At 47.3% G+C, this 19,029-nt stretch overlaps 2 protein-coding genes across 2 annotated transcripts in view; one reads left to right on the plus strand and one right to left on the minus strand.

The window, feature by feature from the left end:
- The window catches only part of FLII (FLII actin remodeling protein), a 31,627-nt gene extending 20,668 nt beyond the window's left edge, over window positions 1-10,959 (minus strand). Inside the window, exons 1-3 of the mRNA XM_088464798.1 lie at window positions 10,753-10,959; window positions 3,329-3,439; window positions 2,713-2,784 (exon numbers count right to left, since the gene is read on the minus strand). Coding sequence (XP_088320924.1) covers window positions 2,713-2,784; window positions 3,329-3,439; window positions 10,753-10,815 — 246 coding nt within the window. The 5' untranslated portion in view covers window positions 10,816-10,959. The remainder of the gene's footprint in view (window positions 1-2,712; window positions 2,785-3,328; window positions 3,440-10,752) is intronic.
- A 360-nt stretch (window positions 10,960-11,319) lies between these two features.
- Window positions 11,320-18,075, plus strand: MIEF2 (mitochondrial elongation factor 2). Its single transcript, XM_088464799.1, has 4 exons — window positions 11,320-11,509; window positions 13,368-13,518; window positions 14,905-15,091; window positions 15,289-18,075. The coding sequence occupies exons 1-4, from the start codon at window positions 11,415-11,417 to the stop codon at window positions 16,338-16,340; spliced, it is 1,485 nt and encodes a 494-aa protein (XP_088320925.1). The 5' UTR covers window positions 11,320-11,414; the 3' UTR covers window positions 16,341-18,075.
- Window positions 18,076-19,029: the final 954 nt, after the last annotated feature.

Here is a 19,029-nt window from a genome sequence, read left to right on the forward strand (position 1 = left end):
CCGGGACTCAGCCCCCTAGCCTGGTACAGAGCAGGATCGTAGACCTAGGACATCGACCCGGGTCGTTCGCGTTCACACATAACGAAAACCTGAGTCGATGCGCATTCACGTGCGCAAAAACACTGTGTGAAAGGGGTATAAGCAGGTCTATATAAGATTAACAACACTGCAAAAGTCTAAATAAGGAGAAGGATTGTCTGTAACAGTCCCCTTTGTATACGGGTTGGTTTCCAGGTTCCTACACATATTCTGGGAGTAGGTGACTTTATTGCAGGACAGATAGGTATCATTGGGATGCGGTCACTACCCCGACCGGAGGTAAGTACTGGGATTAGGCACTAGGGGGAGGGATAGGGTTAGGCACTAAAGGGGGGAAAGTTAGGCTTAGGGTGCGGGGAGGTTAGGTTTCGGTACTAGGGAGGGAAGTTAGGATTTGGGTAGGGGGAGGGTCAGAATACCTGACGAGTGTCGGTATTCTTCAATCCCTGTCGGCATTCCGTATCATTCTATCATTTCTAGGATTGTTAAAATTTTGGATAAAGAGATAAATTTGCCCGGCTTTCTGATTTATGAAAGACACTCAGGGTTTCCATAAACCAGCCCGTAAGCTAGTCCAAATTGACATCACTCACAGGGCTCATTTCACTCCAGTAAAACTATATAAAACAAAAACGATCAATTCCGCCAGCTGTCCTAAATATGCCTGACGAGAAGCTACTTTGTTACACATGATATAGTAGTGTATGACGTGACAGGGATTTTAGGCACACAGTCCTAGGTGAGATGCATTTTATATCGCTCATTAGAACTGGTCCACAATAGTTACCAGGTTACAGGGGAATAAGCATAGTATAACATCTGTACGAAAGTTATTTATTACTGCAAGAAACTCAATGACAACGTAAATGGCCATCAGTCGCTGCGCCCTCCTATCAGGACTGGATTACAGCGGAATCTCCCAACAATCAACTTGAAAAGTTATATGAATGTAGGAGGGGTCTCATGAAGCTCCATAATATTTGGGGGATGCAAAAAAAAAAAAAAAACGAAAAAAAAAAAAAACTTAGTAATGTCTCTTTCAAAAAGTTATAAGAATATCCTATGATCACATTATGTTGTAGCCCGCATAATCCAACATTACAGAAGTGTCAATAAATGGTTTTTGTACATCTAATATTCGGTATGTAGGGGACGGGTCAGAAAACTACTGCACAAGAAAACGGTGGTGTTGTCCAAACCAACCAACCAGACTGCAGCTGTCATTTTTGTAGTGCAGATGGAAAATAGGAGCAAATATCAGATTGGCTGTTACGCACATCACTATGGCTTTCCTGCCAGACACTTTTACATCTTCCCATGCGCAAAAAAAAAAACAGAAAACTCTTACTGCGCAGGCACGAACCAATGTGTGTGATGGCGTATTCATTTTCGTACGACATGGCTATGACTTGAGATGGAACCTGCGATCCATGGACGTTTCAGGGTGACTGGGAGCTGACCTGAAGTGACCGTAAAAACAGGAGGCGGCATGGGTGTGTTATGGGAGGGGCATGGGCGTGTTATGGGAGGGGCATGGGCGTGTTATGGGAGGGGCATGGGCGTGTTTCAGCATGCAGCTTCGTTCTCTTTCGCAGAACCGCAGTCACAGTGGCCATATTTTGAGAAAGTTACAAGGGAGGCCGTGCGCCAGGCAGGGGCTGCTCGGGGAGTCGATGGTGGAGAGATCTGATCCACCAGCGCAGCTGAGCATTGGTCAGATATGCAAAGTGGGCGTGGCAGGGTTTGCTCAGTCCGTCACAAGAGGAATGGTCAAGCTGAAATTTGCATATTTTGGCACTTGCGAATCCGTGGTAAATCGCAGTCACGCAGGAACTGCCTGCACCTCTGGATCAGGCACAATGGCTCTAGGTGATAGGTAGACTTTGTGCAAACAGCACAGCTACAACAGACATATATTTCAGCTTTCGGTGACAACAGAATAGGTACAGAAATAAAAATCTGCGGTTGTGTTGTGATTCACCCATCTCTGCGAGCAGCCTCTAATCACAACGCTTGTACTGTGTGTTATGGACAATGGGAGTAACCAAAGATGCTTCATTTAACCACAAAGGAACAGGTTTAGTGACTTCCCGAGTGTCAGAGAGGTTCCGAGACTGCCGACATCTCAGAGGCAACGGGACTAAGCCAAAGCCTCAGCAACCTTCTGACATCTATGGACAGTTACATGCCTTTATTATACTGCAGCCAATACATTTTATATTCCCAAGAAAACGGTACAGATACTATTAGGATCATGTGCTAAAGGCAGTTATAGCCGAGATACACACTGTACCATCCCAAACAGATAATGAGTATAGATATATACCCTCGGCGTGCCCCAATATATACAACCTATCAACCCACTTCAGGTCCTGCTGGTGTCATTAGTTCCCAGTAATTTGATAGGCTGCAACCTGATGAAACATGGTTTCCCTACATAATGTAGACGCTCCCCTATTTCCACAACAAAAAATATGCGCCCTTAGAATACCTGCAGTCCTCACTGAATATTATTTTGAGCACCTGTTTTCAATGGAACATGTACTTCATTAACAAAAGAGAATTACAACAACATTATATTATAAGAATGAGACAAACATGAACAGAGTGACAACAGGGTAACCCTGTGTAGGTCAGCAGGACCGTCACCCCAATAGGGCGGTATGTACTTACCCGCAGGCAGGGGAGCGATGACAGCTCGCCATGTAATGTCGTCAGATTGTTGTGGCTGACCGACAGGTGCTCCTGCAATAAGGGAATACAGATCAGCCCTAAATACATAGATAAATGGATGACATCGCCCCCCCACAGGTGACGTTAGTATAGACGCACCGGACAGGTCATCCCATACTATTGCAGTCAGAGCAAAGCATCCGCACTGTGACCCCGTACTTATTAGTCATCATCAATGACAGCCGCCATGAAAAGCGCGGGGGGGGGGAAATAGTTTTAGCATTTTAAGTAAAGATAATATTAAATGAATAAGGAAATTTAGTAAAACACAGATTTCTTTATTATAAAATATTTTTGTTCTGGGTGCAGCATAAGGATACACTGAACACACAATGTAACGCGTGACTTCATGGGCTTGTAGAAAATGTAAATGTGCCGACCCTATCAGACCAATGCTGTCCGGTGCAAGGGTCTTCTAAGCCAACAATGATCATTGGATCCGGCATGGCTTGTTAATGTGAAGCCATGACTGCTAGACGGTATCTCTCAGTGAAGTGAACTGAGCAAGGTCATGGCTCTGAGAACATAGCTGTCCGCTGTGGCTAATACACCTTACCAGCTTGTGCAGTGAGGCCAGCTCCTCGGGCAAGTAACACAGCCCTGTCCTGTTCAGTTTCAGCCATCGCAGGCTGGACATAGACCTCACATGCTCAGGAAAGTATCCACCCTATAGGAACAGACATAGACATTACAGCACAGGAGGCAGCAAGCAGTCACTGATACACAGGCTGCCTACCCTGTGCTTCACCGCTACAAAGAAATAAAAAACATAAGCAAAGGCAGCCAACTGTTGGCAGGGCAGGCTGTGACTTATAGTTCCACAGGTGAAGAGAGAGTTTTATACAGCCCTAGTGAGCAGATGCAGTCTACAAAGTGACAAGTAGGAGGCGTATTTGTGTTGGGGGAAGACTTTCTCTCCTGCACTCTCAGGAACAGGTCTGCCTATGTGACTGCACTGTTTAATGCTGCTTAGACTGCAAGCTCTTGTGAACAGGTCCCAGCACACCATTATATCAACATAATAACTCTACATACATGAAATAATAATGGAGACTCCGCAGAACAGCTATCAACCAGCAGTAGTACCAGTTAGGAACCGATGCCATGATCATATAGACAGCATAGAGACTGGCAAGCAATGCACACACGAGCTGTCAGCACAAGATGGGCACTTGTTGAAACCTATATGGGCAGAACATTTGTTGGTCCTATAGCTACGCAGGTCCAGGTATTCAGGTCAGAAGACAATCCCTCCCTGGTGCCTATGTCGGGTGGGGCATGCAGGGAACTGTACTCCATATGAACTGGCAAGCCGGAGGGTGTCTATCTCTGGTGTGAATGGTCCGGTGTCGTCAACACATCAAATATTCATGTGCTTTATGAAACAGGGGCTGGGACAGGCGCACATTATCCTGCAGGTCACCTAGGTAGGCCTTGGGCCGGCCAGTCACTGCATGGAAGTGGTGAACAAGTGCAGGAATGCAGGGCAATATAAGGGGAACAAACACAAAACATGATCACATTAATAAAACTTGGGTACTATAAATCATTTTTGCTGTTGGTTATGTCAAGCTGCTCGTTTTATGGTCGCCGAGACACCCGCCATCCTGCTTCATTGTGTAATACAAAGCACTAATCTACTAGTGACTTTCTGGAACATCCTGGGAGAAGGAGGTAGCTCCATTTGTAACCAGGAAAGTGCAGCTCTGCCAAACTTAAATGCAGGTTTGCTTCAAACTTGGTAGACGGGCACCATAATCCGGGCCTAGTAGTGAGCAGCCAATCGCCTGCCCCAAATCACTCTTCATGTCACTCTCATGTGTTATACACTCTGTCACCGAGAGACCAGACGTCCTAATGCCACGGGCGACGGGACAATCATGCCACGGTGTTCTCAGAAAGGTTTCTTTGGAAAAGGATCACTGTATTGTGGGAATTTTAAAGAGAACACTTAAGACTATTCTAAATGACCTTCTCGTATACTGTGTGGGTAAATGTAATCCTAAAGGATGCACTTAACAAATAATTATTCCTTGTTACTACGGAAGGTATTAATACGACCTTAGGGCTTCATTCAGAGCTGCTCGTAAGCGGCCGCTCATTCGTTCCGAGCGATGTTCGCACATCTGCACATGCGTACTGATTGTAATACGCATGCGTGAACCAGTCAGTGTGGCCGAAAATCGTGTGCTCGCTAAATAGCGAATGCCTGCTATTTTGAGTGACAGGAGGAGGCGTATGTGGGTGGTAACAGGGGAAGGTGCTTGAAAACGGGGAGTGGAATTCCGAATGCAGGCGTGCTTAAAGGTCAAAACGGGCTTTTTATGGGTGTGCATAATTAATACAGGAGCTTCATTGACCACGTCACTGGGTTATTTTATAGTCAGAACTGCTCGCAAGATTGCGGTAGGAAAAACCAACCACAAGAATAGCGAGCAGTTCATACGCCGTTCGATGTACTCGATTAATCTAATAAATAGTGGACATGACGTATGATGCGAGCGGCCAGGGGGCGTTTTTTTCAAAATTACGACCGCAAGTTTCGTTCGCTCGTTCAGACATAGAGGCGCCAACAGACCGCAAAGAGCAAACGGTTAATTTGAATAGCCACCCCCTTTTTCTGAACGAGCGAGCGCAAATAGCGTCCGGCTCTTAAACAGACCCTTAGTTCTAAGGAACAGATGCTTATCACTAACATTTACGCTCTGCCATGTGGACGTAATGTGGGGGGAGTAGATGAACACCGGTCTTTTCTTTTAATATTATCGTTTATTTATATGGCACCACAAGTTTTCTGCAGCACCTTACAAAGTGACCAGTGACTTACAGTACAATACAATGCAGGACAAAAACATGGATAATATACATTGCCACATTAACAACCATAACACCCAAATAAGCAACAGGACGTAAGCAGCCAAGTGTTTGGTTCCCTAGTGGGGACTTCGGAGAAGATGAAAGTAAAGAGAAGCACCTGAAGGAAGAGGGCCCTGCTCGTAAGAACTTACATTCTTAAGTGGAGGGGCAGACAAAACAGGTGTGACACAGGGGTGTGGTAAGTATTACCGCCGGACGCGTGGCCGGCGGTTCAAATCCCGACAGCGGCTGCCCGGCAAGGGTGAAAATCCCGATTGTCCTAAGGTAAGTATCACTAACCTAATTCCCTACCCTAACCCTAACTCTCCCTTAGGGGTGAGTAACCCTAACCTCCCCCCCCAAGTGCCTAACCCTAATCCCCCCTCTAAGTGCCTAAACCTTCACCGCTGCGTAAACCTAAGTATCCCGGGGGGTGCCTAACCCTAACCCTCCCTTCCCCTAGCCTAACCCTAACCTTCCCGGGGGGTGCCTAACCCCAAGTCCCCCCGGGAGCCCTAAACCTACCCCCCCCCCCCCGTGGCTGCCCGCACCCGCTAACCTTCGTTCGGTATGCCGGGCGTCGCTCTGCCAGCATCTGGTTAATGACAGGCGTTGAGTTTTCGACGTCTGTCATTAGTACCACGCCGGGATTACAGTGTCTGGAAGCCGGCGGTCGGGATTTAGACCGTCGGCTTCCGGACTGCATCCCTGACACAGATGGGATAGACAGGGAGGAAGGAACATGTAGCAGCAGTTTAGGATTAGAGCTGGAAGGCTTTGATGAAGTAGCGGGTCTTGAGAGCCTGTTTGAAGGATTGTAGAGAGTCTGATGGGCAGAGGGAGCGAGTTCCAAAGGTAAGGAGCAGCACGGGCAAAATCTTGGGAGGCGGGAGTGGGAGGAAGTAATCAGTTGGCATGAGAGGCAGCGTGCATTTGTTGAACGAAGAAGGCGGGCAGGAGAGTGAAGTGAGATGAGATCAGAGATGTAAATGGGAGAGAATTGGGTTAGGGCTTTGTAAGCGAGTGTAAAGGCGCACATCCACTAGGCGATGGGGTAACGACAGAACGATTACTACATTGTAATCGTACCGTTGTGTCCCATCCCCTGCAGTGCCTACACTGAACGATTAGTCGCTCAGTGTAGTCACCCTCTCTCATCCCCGAACATGGTCAATCTGTCGTTATCAACAGACTGACCGGCATGTTCAGGCGACGACTTGATGTTGGAAACGACGAGTGGGAGCGCGCATCGCTGGTCATTTCCAACATTATAGTGCACGATTAATGAGTGATTGCACGATTACCATGTCTTAATCGTGCAATCGCTCATTAATATCGCCTAGTGGATGTGCGCCTTAAGAACCTTGAATTGGGTTCGGAAGGGAAAGGGGAGCCAGTGTCGGGCTTGTAGGAGATATATGTAGAGCGTTTGGAGAGGAAGATGAGCCCGGGCAGCAGCATTGAGGACAGACTGGAGAGGAGAGAGATGGGAGTTGGGGAGGCCAGATAGGAGGAGGTTACAGTAGTCCAATCTGGAGATGACCAGAGAGTGGATGAGGGTTTAGTGGCATCCTGGGTGAGAAAGGGTCTGATCCTGGAAATATTTTTGAGATGGAAACAGCAGGGCTGTGAGAGGTGCTGGATATGTGGTTTGAAGGAGAGGGAGGAGTCCAGGATAGCTCCAAGACAGAGCACTTTGGACATGTTATATAATAATTGGACTAGTTATAACTATAAGGGTTATGTGGCCCCTGAAGTATATCAGGCCTTCCATCACTGAAGTCCTTCCTTATCAATATGATATACTTATTTCTCTCTGTCTAATAACCCTGTTTAGTATTAGAACTATCGGTTACTCTTCTATGATCAATTCATCTATACCTACTGTGGTTTATTGTAATAGTAACTTTTGATCATTCAACAGTTTAAAAGTCTGAAAGTGACTTCTAATTTCCAATACTGTGAGACAGCCAGGCTGGATGGGACACTCCTAGATCTCCTGAAGACCATTATTATTATTCACATTCTGGAGCTTAGTAAATCTGACCATTTATCAGCCCCCATAGAAACCGATTGTGAGCTGCTTTTGCAGTTGGAAGGGAGGGACTGTGGCAGATATCTGTACCTCCCTGTTACATCCTGGGGATACTAAGGTTTTGCGGGATCCCCCCATAAAGTCTACTTTTGGTATTTTCCCCACAAAATAACTTTAATAAATATCCCACTTACAATACTCATCACATATAGTGTATGATTCACAGCCAGCTAATTAGCTGAGAAAACAAATATACATTTTGGTACACAACCAGTCTTTTATACTGTTCCAGGCCTTTATTACAGAACCCTAACTTTGAAAGCAGTGGGTTAGTATTACATTATACCTGCTTTATGCAGTACCAGCAACAACTGCACTATACTCTGCAATCAGTAATAAGAGGCTTCACAAACGTGCGAGATAATAATAATAATAATATGTTATTAAATAAGAAGTAACGCAAGTTCCTTCCTGCTAGTATAACACAAGCTGAGACAGGGACAGGACGCTGTGTATGGAATTAGACAGGTGATATTAGACTGGTATAAATGTTCTTGTATTAAGTTTTAGAACTGTGACGTTATTTCAAAAAGTATTTTTGCTCCGTAACCTGTCACCGCCCCCCCCCTGCTTGTCATGTTATTATTACAGACACAGTTATGTGTAAGAGAGAGGCTGTATGTAATGTGTATAATCAGTGTGCCAGTTCCGGGTGTTGTAGGAACCCCCTTCCTGCCATATAACATGTCCCAGCCGGACTCACCAGCTGCTGCCCTCTGTCTCCCTGGGGAGCATATGTGCTAAATATATGGAGGTGACAGACAGCAAAATGGGATCACTGCACAATTCAGATTATGGGGGAGATTCGGAGTCACGCAGAACATTGCGCACAGACACAAATGGCGAGTGTTTGCATGCACAGAAGCAGATGTACGCATTTCGGCCTATGGCCGTCCTAGTTCTGTGATATAGAGCATTTCAGGACGGGAACTGGGTCGCAGTGGTAAAGCGATCGCACATAACCGCACTGACTTGCGGGAGTGCGGTGGGTGCATATTAAAAGCTCTGTGCGTTTCTAAGTCGCACGGGGAGGGGAAGCCTGTTTCTGAGGGGCTGGTGCACGTACCAATACTAATGATGGTGCGATTCGACTTCTCGCCAGCAGACGCACTGACCCTGCATTAGTAGTACGGATATATATATATCAGTGGCGTAACTAGGGTATTTGGAGCCCAGGGCAAGTTTGAAAAAGGAGCCCCCCCCCCATGTGCGCGGCAAAAAAAATGGGGGTGGTCACTTAAAAATGGGGCGTGTCAACATGACACACCCCTTTATTTTCAAACCGAACATTCCTATCCATATGCACCTTAACCCCAGTAGTACCCCTTATACAGTACATGCAGGCCCATAGTAGTGCCCCTTATACAGTATCCCCAGTAGTGGTCCCTCTTATACAGCCCCCAATTAGTTCCCCTTACTCAGTACCCCCAGTAGTGGCCCCCCCAAATGCAATGCCCCACGTAGTGTTCCCCCTTATGCAGTGCCCCCAGTAGCAGTCCCCACAATGCAGTGCGCCCAGTAGCGGTATCCCCTTATGCAGTGCCCTTTTATATAGTGCCCCCAGCAGTAGTCCCCCCCATGCAGTTTTCCCAGTAGTGGTCCCCTTATGCAGGCACCCTGTAGTGATCCCCCCTATCTAGTGCCCCCTGTAGTGGTCCCCACAGTGCCCCTAGCAGTAAGCCCCTTATATAGTGCCCCCAGCAGTAGTGTCCCGCCCCCTCCCATGCAGTGCCCCCAGTAGTGGTCCCCCTGATGCAGGCCCCCAGTAGTGACCCCCCCCCCTATCCAGTGGTCCCTGTAGTGGTCCCCCGAGTGCAGTGCCTCTAGTAATACTAGGCCCCTTTTAGAATGCCCCCAGTTGTAGCCCCCCCCAAGTAGTAGTCCCCAGTAGAGTAACCCCCCCCCAGTAGAGGTCCTCCCAATGGCACCCCCAGTAGATGTCCCCCCCAGTAGTAGCCAACCCCTCCCCCGTTATGCATAGGTTTAAAAATAAATAAATATATATAAAAATATACTTACCTGATTCCACGCTGCTCCTGTCCGCGATGCCGCTCCCACCCTCCAGTCCGCCCGGGCTGGCGCGCTCAGCATTATGGGACTGACGTCATGACGTCAGTCCCATTACCCACTGCAGGAGCCGGACGGAAGTCCGGCTCTTGCAGTGGGTGCTGCAGCAGTCAATGAGAGTCTATCTGACTCTCATTGGCTGCTGTTTAACACACGCATCGCCGCCAACGCTGGCGGCGATGCGTGTGTTATGCACAGCCTGAGCCCGCCTCCTGGCGCTATTGGGCAAGCGCTCAGGGGGAGGGAACGGGCTCAGGCGTGCAGCACAGGACCGGCGCTGGAAGCCTAGCGCCGGTCCTGAGCAAATGTGTAGCGCTGACCGCACTCATTGCGGTCGGCGCTACACTGGCTATCTAGGGCGGGCGGGCCGGTACCGTGGCCGGCGGCGCCCCCCCGCGCCGCCGGTCCAACGGCGCCCAGGGCACGAACCCCGCTCACCCTGCCCTAGTTACGCCACTGATATATATATATATATATATATTACACACACACACACACAACAGAGTGCACGATGAGGAGTATGTGTATTATACTTGTTACGCGCAGAGTATAATATATAAGCGAACAAGGAGCTGGGGAGGGGGATTATTATTATTAGCAGTTATTTATATAGCGCATACGTATGCTGCAGCGCTGTACAGAGAATATCCCAGTCACTCACATCAGTCCCTGCCCCAGATGAGCTCACCCTCTATATTCCCTATTACAAGTACACACTTACACATTAATGATAGTTTTTGTCAGGAGACAATTACCCTACCAGTATATTTTCGGATTGTGGGTGGAAAACGGAGCCCCGAGGGGGGAAACCCCAGGAAAAAAAAACAGAAGAAAGTACAAACTCCACACAGTTGAGGCCGTGATGAGAATATAACCCAATACCTCGGTGCAATGCTAACTACTACGCCAACCGTGCTGTCTGATAACTGCCCCCCCATCCCCTACACCTTGCTGCCCCTCACCTTGAAGTCGTTGCCGCTCAGGTCCACCCCCCGGATGAAGGGCAGCACCCCGGTGGCCGCCATGTCCCGCCGGTATCAGGGACTCAGGGAGGGTCTCTCTCAGGAGTCAGCAGCGGCAGGAAGCGGCTAGGCCACGCCCCCTCCGCTCACACAAGCCTGCACAGCCGCCGCGTCCTGTCACTGGCCGGACACACCCTAACCCGGCAGGACGCTGGCCCCGCCCACTGCACCCTCCAGCTACTGGCCGGCTGTCACTCACTGCCAGCGTGACGTCAGCAATCCCAGGGGCGGAGCCTGATACCTGGGGAGCGAGCAGCAGTGTAGCCCTGACACCATGTCTGCCATCCCCACACAGCCGCCTGCGGCAGCCAGTGCCACAGAAGGGTTAATCTGGGTAGCCCCGCCCAGATATTGCAAGGCGATGACGTCGTATGCAGGGATCGCCCTGATTGGCTCTTGGAAGTTCTATTTTAAGACGCTCTACGCATGTTTCTTTCGCCTTCATCTATTTTTAAGAGTTGGGGGCGTATGATTGGCTGTTCCTCCCATGCCCTCACTGTGATTGTCCCTCCTCCCTTCCCTTGTGACTGGCTGCCCTCCCCCACTTCTTCCCTGATTCGCCGGGGGCTCACTGTGAGAGCGGCGATTGGTTGACAGGGTTTATGGAGGCGTGTGATTGGCCAGCGAGTACTGCTGCGTGCGGGCACCCGGACATTGCTCGCAGGGCGGACCGCTCAGGCCGCGGGCGCAGCAGTCGGTGAGAGCCGGGGCCCTCAGGGACGGGGGGGATGCCGGGGTGCGGGAGCCGCGCACGTCGTGGGGGGTATCGCAAATACCCTCGGGTCATGCAGCCAGGGAACGACAAGTCCCGCCATGCCCTGAGACTCCCTTGCTGTGACTTGTGGTCCCACAGTGGCTGGAGAGTCCCCTCCAAAGTCATGTGTGTGTGTGTGTATGTATGTATGTATGTATGTGTGTGTATGTGTATATATATATATATATATATATATATATATATATATATATATATTTTAGATTGCTAGCTCTCGGGGCAAGGTGTGTTTTCTCCTCCAGTGTAGTATTGTTATAATTCTTATGCGATGTCTTGTGTTTGGTGTCCAGGAGAAGCCTTTTTGACCCATGACTGTATTATTACCAGCAGTGCTCGTAATTGTCTGTTATTTAGGGTTCCATTGTTTGAGCTTATGGTGTCCTTTAAAGCACTGTTATTATGTAGATCGCTCATAGAAGCGTATACTGAAAGGGGGGTCATTATTGTTGTTATTTCTATGTATATGCTGAGAAGCCTCGGTGTGTGTATATATCCATCAACGCCCCACTCTCCTTATGGCTCACCCTTCATGTCTATCTGGCTATTTTTTTTTACACACATATACACGCTCTACCTTATAATTACACTAATCGAGACCACTGGTAATGCACATATCTCTGTTACATGTCACAGTGATGTATAACGTGTTCCTGTATATATGTTCGTGCAGCCCCACTGGTCTATCTGGGCTTTGTAGCATTGGGGTCACTGGGATATGTAGCAGCTAACGTGCATTCCCGACTTGGCTTCCCTATGATACATTGGGGGTTACTTTCGTTTCTCCTAAAGGGATGTAGTCCGGAAGCGGACGGTCTAAATGCCGACCACCGGCTTCCATACACTAATCCCGACTAGGGACGAATGACAGGCGTCTAAATCTAGACGCCTGTAATTTGACCGACGTTGGGAGACCGGCGCCCGGTATCCCGACCGAGCGGATGCCGGGGGCCGCAGCGGACAGCCGTGGTGGAGGGGAGGGTTAGGTTTAGGGTTCCCAGGGGTGGACTTAGGGTTAGGCACCCCCCCGGGAGGTTAGGGCTTGGGGGAGGGAGGGTTAGGCACCCCCGGGGGGAGGTTAGGGTTAGGCACCCACCCGGGGGACTTAGGTTTAGGGAGCGGGGAATGGGGGTTAGGTTTAGGCACAGGGGGGGGAGGTTAGGGTTTGGCACCCTAAAGGAGGGTTAGCGGGTAGAATTAGATTAGTTAATACTTACCTTTAGGACGATCGGGATTTCCTCCTTTGTCGGGCAGCCGCTGTCGGGATTTGAACCGGCGGCCTGCGGTAATACATATCACACCCCTCCTAAAACAGTGTAATCCACAGCACTGTACAGTATATAAGTGTGGGATGGAGTTCATTGGCCAGTGTCATAGGGAAGAGACATTCATTAGCTTTCTGTGTAGTGTAAATAGATTCATGTAGACTAAGAATATTAATAAACAATTGATAAAACCCTTTAATATTTGGACTTGGGCAGCTATTGATGTGTAGAAACATATAACATCTTAATTATGTAATTACATAAATAATAGTTAACAGCTATTGATGTGTAGATACATGATTAACATCTTAACCTTGCTACATAGTTGTTTTGTTTTGTTTTTACATGTGTATTTTGTTGCTACATAAAACACAGAATAAATACTTGCAGAAGGGAAGTGTTTCTGTGTGTATGTATGTGTGTATGTATGTATATATATATATATATATTATATTATATTAGCTCTGAGCAGTAACCCTGATCATCTTCTTCTTTTTTTTTTTTTCTCCCATCCTGTGCAGTGTGATGGCGGAAATGCAGCTTCAGAAGAAGGGCAAGAAGAACGAGGATGGGATTGGTAGCATGGTGGATTTCTTGTTGGCTAATGCCAGGCTGGTACTTGGCGTGGGAGGAGCTGCCATGTTGGGCATTGCTACTTTGGCTGTGAAACGGGTGAGAGTCGGCCTGGTTGTACTTTTGCAGTGTTTTCAGTCCTCGCCAGCAATGTAGATCACATCAGGGGTAGATAAAACTTTGCTCTCTTCCTTCGCAGCACTGTTCCGAGTCCTGTAACTGTGCTTCCTTGGCACCTGCATGTATTACTGTCTTGGATTCTCCTGGAATTCTGAATCTCTTAGCTGGTTTGGCAGCCCTATTGGTCTGCTGTCCGCTATTGTTCAGTTACATCCTTAGGGAATAAGCCCACAGAACGGTGTACATTTACGACCGACATATAGAACTCTAAGTTACATAGTGAATTTATACCCTTAGTAGTATATTTACTAAAGTGAGAGTTTTTAGAAATGGAGATGTTGCCCATAGCAAGCAATCAGATTCTACTTAACATTTAACTAGCACCTACTAGAAGATAATGGCTAGAATCTGATTGGTTGCTATGGGCAACAACTCCACTTCTAAAAACTCACTTTAGTAAATATACCCCTTAGTGCAGAGGTTCCCAAATGCGGTCCTCCAGGCTCCCCAACAGTTCAGGTTTTAGAGCGATCTATGGATGAGCTCAGGTGGTTAAATCAAATTGACTGAGGTACTAATTAAGCCACCTATTCTCAACCGTGTATGTCTCTAAAACCTGAACTATTGGGGAGCCTTGAGGACCGCATTTGGGAACCTCTGCCTTAAGGTGCATACACATACAACGATTTTGTTACCAACGATTTTCTGAACGATTTTCTGTCAGATTATCTGTCAGATTTTTTAAAATTGTAATGAACGATTTTTTTGAACTACAAACGATTTTTGCATATTCCCTTAATGAAAATCGTTGAGTTGACAAGTCTGACTAAACTACAAACGTGAACGCGCATGAACGATAATCATTCATCGTTTGACTCAAAGTGAACGATTTCGATGATCGTTAAACTATATCGTTTAACGATAATCGTTCAAAAAATCTTGTGTGTATGCAGCGTTAGTGTTCATTATAGCACCTCACCTGACACAACCCGTGCAGTTCCTCTTTCCTTCCTGGTGTGTCGCTTTCTGCTCTGGTGCTTCTAGCACACTCAGCTGATGATGGGGAAAAAAAGCTGAGATACAGACCAGTGTGTGCTAGACGCACCAGAGCAGTGAGCGACACTCCGGGCAGAAAAGGGGAACTGCACGGGTTGTGTCAGGTGCAGGGTGCTGGAATGAACACTAGAGGTATCCATGGGCAACCTTGAACATTATGGCCATTCATGCCATATCAGAGGAGTCTGATAATGCAGAATACTGGGATAAAGTGCCCTCTGGTGGAGCTGTACATTGTAGGCATTGATGCTGAGTGTCACAGCTTGTTCTGTAGGACCCACGTGTCATCCTGTTTTCTATTGTCTGCAGCTTATTGACCGGGCAGCAACCCCTCCTGATGAGAAAGATGTAGAGGAGAAGGAAGAGCAGAAGTCCATAGAAGAAAGCTGGAAGGAGGCAGTCCTGATGAAGGCCTCCCCATTATTAGTGCGGAAAGCCAACCGTGCTGATCTCAGTGCCGCGTTACCAGCCCCAGAGCCCAGCTGGCCAGCAACAGGTCCGCATTGTACCTTAAGTTAATGGGAATGCACTAAATGCATGGTTTTTTTAGACCGTGGGATACGGTCTTGTATTTGAATAGAATTAACCAGGAGGGGCTTAAATCTAAATTATTATAATAGCTGATGTAATTTTCCCTGGAGCAAAGCTTTTCTGAATCCTATTTCTAACGGTTTGCAACATTTCTGCTTACAGAGGAGGTTCCGACTGAGCCAGTCACGCCACCCATTGATGTGAAGACCCCTATGTGCTTCACCTTACAGGAGATACTTCTGGACTATTACACAAAGGATGCCACAATGCCGGAACCAAGGACACAATTGGTGAAACAACTGGTGCTGGACATCCTGACTGAACTGCAGGGTTTTCTGAAGACTAAGCATCCAGAGATGCCTTTCTCTGCCATGCAGTTAGGGAGTTCCCTGGGCAATAGTCTCCCCGTTGCCTCTTTGGACCATGCTTGTTTGTTGCTCCCACTGGTCCTGGAACCAGATTTGTGGACATTTGTACCAGGACAAGATACTATACTTAATGACCCCCAGTTTTGGATGATTAAACGAGTTAATTTGGAGTTCACAGCCCGGGGGAGCAGTCCATGGGACAGGTTCATGCTGGGAGGTTACCTCTCCACTAGGACAGTTTTGGAGACTCTACACAAGACAATCGTAGGTTCCATCAACTGGCCAGCCATAGGAACCGTGCTAGAGTGCACCATACGACCAGTAGTTGCTACTGATGACCTTAAACTGGAGGTGGTTCACCAGGATTTCCAACTGACCATCAGCATTCTCCCAATGGCTGCCACGAAAGATGTAGTCCTTCTGGCCTTCTCCCACTCAATGGCTCCTGCCGAAAATCTCTGGCAGCAAAGCTTCTACCGTGAGGAGATCGGCCGGCTGCAGGAACTGGACAGTGCCGATGCTGGAGTCAGGCTGAAGTGCCTCCAAATTATTAAGAGTATTTGCCTAAAGCGCCCCGGTCTTGGCCGACTATCTCCCACTCAATTGAGACACGTCTTCCTACACGTCAGTAATGAGTCATCTGATTGGACAGAGGCTGCTATTGCTGATCGATTCCTGCAAGTTATAGAGGTGCTCATTGGATTCTTGGGTACAGGAGTCCTCCCCTGTTATTTTAACAACAAACTCAACTTATTTTCTTGTCTGACTGAGGAGGAAGTTGATGAGCTGGGTTATGGCCTGTACCAGATCTTTTCTGATCCCAACTCGTCGTTAAAATATGACTAATGTTTCCTCTTCAGCTGCTTTTTGGACCTATTAACTGCTGCTCTGATCAGAGGTACACGAACTAATCGGCACCTGTAGTGCACAAGCTGGATTCAGTATGAAGATGGCTCAGCCAAGTGTTCGTGGCAGAATCACACTCTCTGATTTAATTTCTGTTGCTTTGTCCTAAGAAGATCCCTTAAGATACCTGTGTCACACTCTCCCCATGGTGACAGCCACCTTCGTATAGCTCACATATTCAACACTTAGGGTAGTGCTTTGCAGAGCACCCCCATTAGTTCATTGGTAGTTGGCACATTTGTTAACCTGGAAGCAATGGCCTGTTCTGTGTACTATTGGCAATACGTTGAGTTCATTTTTGTTAAGGGCAATGCCCTTACTACCCTTCTGGCAGAGTGCTAGTAGCCATGCATGCTGGGAATAGTAGTTCAAGAACAGCTGGATTCCATCAATTGCAGATATCCCTTGATTAAATGTTTGCAGATCATCCCATTCTGCCACTGTTTTACTAAAACTGGAAGAGAAATGAGAACTACTGGTACATTATTTCTTACTCGCCTTTTGTTTGTGTTTTAAGCTTTTAACATGTAATACACTGAAACTGTTATTTCCTTTTTTACAAAGTTTTGGGGTGGTCTTGCACAAAAAGAATGGCTTTTCTTTGCTTTTGTTATATCTTAATTGCATTGGTGTTGGAAAAAAAATGAAATGTCTTGTTTGAGTACCTGGAAGGTTATATACTGTCCAGAATTTCTTGATCTCCCTGTTTGGCCACTCTTAGTACTGAGTTGTGAGCAGTCCTTGAACAAGGCTGGGCCATGTTCATCTCAGACATCAGCCTTTGATCAAATAGACGATTAAGCCATATAATCTGAACATGTTTGGCACATTATCCTGATCGAAGTGTTTTCTTATGTGATTGGATTTCTACTAATTTTTACTTTGATATGTTCGTCTGTGCAGGAGTTTATGAAAACATGCCCTGCTGAGGGTATCGCAGAAACCTGCATTACAATACCTGGCATGCTCTGCAATCTATCTGCAGAGCCAGGTGATATTGTATTGTCTCGTCTCTCTCAGAAGCTGGCTCACCCTTTCCCATCTATAGAAAGCACATACCTTTACACACACTATTACATGTGATTGGGCTATTGGATTTGCACATGGCAGCACTTTATTTAGGACAGCACTTTTATTTTTATTTGATTCCCCCATAGTACTTCAAACTTCTGTTGACACTCAGAACTGCATTAGATGTAATGTTGAATTCTATGGGCTAAATTGCCGGAATTGATAGTTTCTGTGACTTGGGGGCAGGAATGGAAGGGGTTTCGTGAACAAGTTGAGTCAAAAGTAAAAATTGTTTTATTATCCTCGATTTCCTTTTTAGATGTGGAAATTACAGCTACCAATTGCTATTCCTCATACAACTTGCAAACTGTGTGCCAAACTTTTATACTATATACATACTTGAATGTATGATTTGTATATTGTGATTGTAGCACTTGTGTGTGATCAGGAGGATAATGACCTTATCTCCAGAGGCACATAACAGAGTAAGGACATGGGGTAGGAGAGTGTGTGTATAACACTTCTTTTGCTCTTCTTTAGGAGTAAGCTCTGAGTGCTGCTTCTGATTGTGGATTTTGCTGCTTCAAAAAAAAATATATATATTTTTTAAAATAAAACTAAATTGTCATAATAAAGATTTCATTTGACTATTTGTGTTTAGTGTTGTTATCCATAATTTTGTATTATTTCTTCAGGGTCCATAGGGATCCACAAGGATGCCAAGAGGGATATTATGGTTGGAGATATCCAGGCGCCAAACAGTTAAAGCTTCAGCTCCCAGGATGCCTTGGGTCCTCCTCCATATATAACCCGCCCCTAGTCATAGGCTTTCAGTTTGTTTGGTGCAGCAGGATCAAGACACACCTTTGTAACGGGACTGCTCAGGCAGTCCTAAGCTTTTAGTTTGTTTTTGGGGTTGGCAGTACTAAGTGTCAGTCGCAGTACATGCGTCTTAATTCAATCTACCTCCGCCGGGCCGCAACACCTTTAACTGGGCTGGTGATTTCGGCGGGCCACGGCTGAGCTTGCTGCAACCCGGATGCGCGGAGATGTCAGGTAAGGCGATTCCTCACTTACAGGGAATTGCACGCGGCAGTCCTTGAATCTGGTGTACAAGACACCACTAGCCGCTGCGGTCAGGGCCCAGGATTGTCCACGTCCTCGCACCACCAGGGCCTTATCTGACGCCGAGGATCGGCAGCAGATGCTTCTGCTGCCACGAGGCCAGCGTATCTGGCTGGTTAACACAGCTTAGGGGAGGTAGGTGCTCCCCCCGGCCCAGACACAGTCCCTACCTCTGGGTTGTTCCGCCTGCCCTCCACGTGTATATGAGACGCTCACGGTCCACTATCAGTGCGCCTTGGTATACAGGGCTCTACAGTGCATCCGGAAAGTATTCACAGCACTTCACAGGAACTGGGAGACTAGTCGGGATAGAGGGAAAGATGAATGCTGCAATGTACAGATTCATCCTGGATGAAAACCTGCTCTTGACCTCAGACTGGGGCGACTGTTTGTCTTTCCGCAGGACAACGACCCTAAGCACACAGCCAAGATATCAAAGGAGTGGCTTCAGGACAACTCTGTGAATGTCCTTGAGTGGCCCAGCCAGAGCCCA

The sequence above is a fragment of the Taudactylus pleione genome, unplaced genomic scaffold, assembly GCF_031769625.1.
Source record: "Taudactylus pleione unplaced genomic scaffold, aTauple2 ptg000061l, whole genome shotgun sequence".
Lineage (NCBI taxonomy): Eukaryota > Metazoa > Chordata > Amphibia > Anura > Myobatrachidae > Taudactylus > Taudactylus pleione.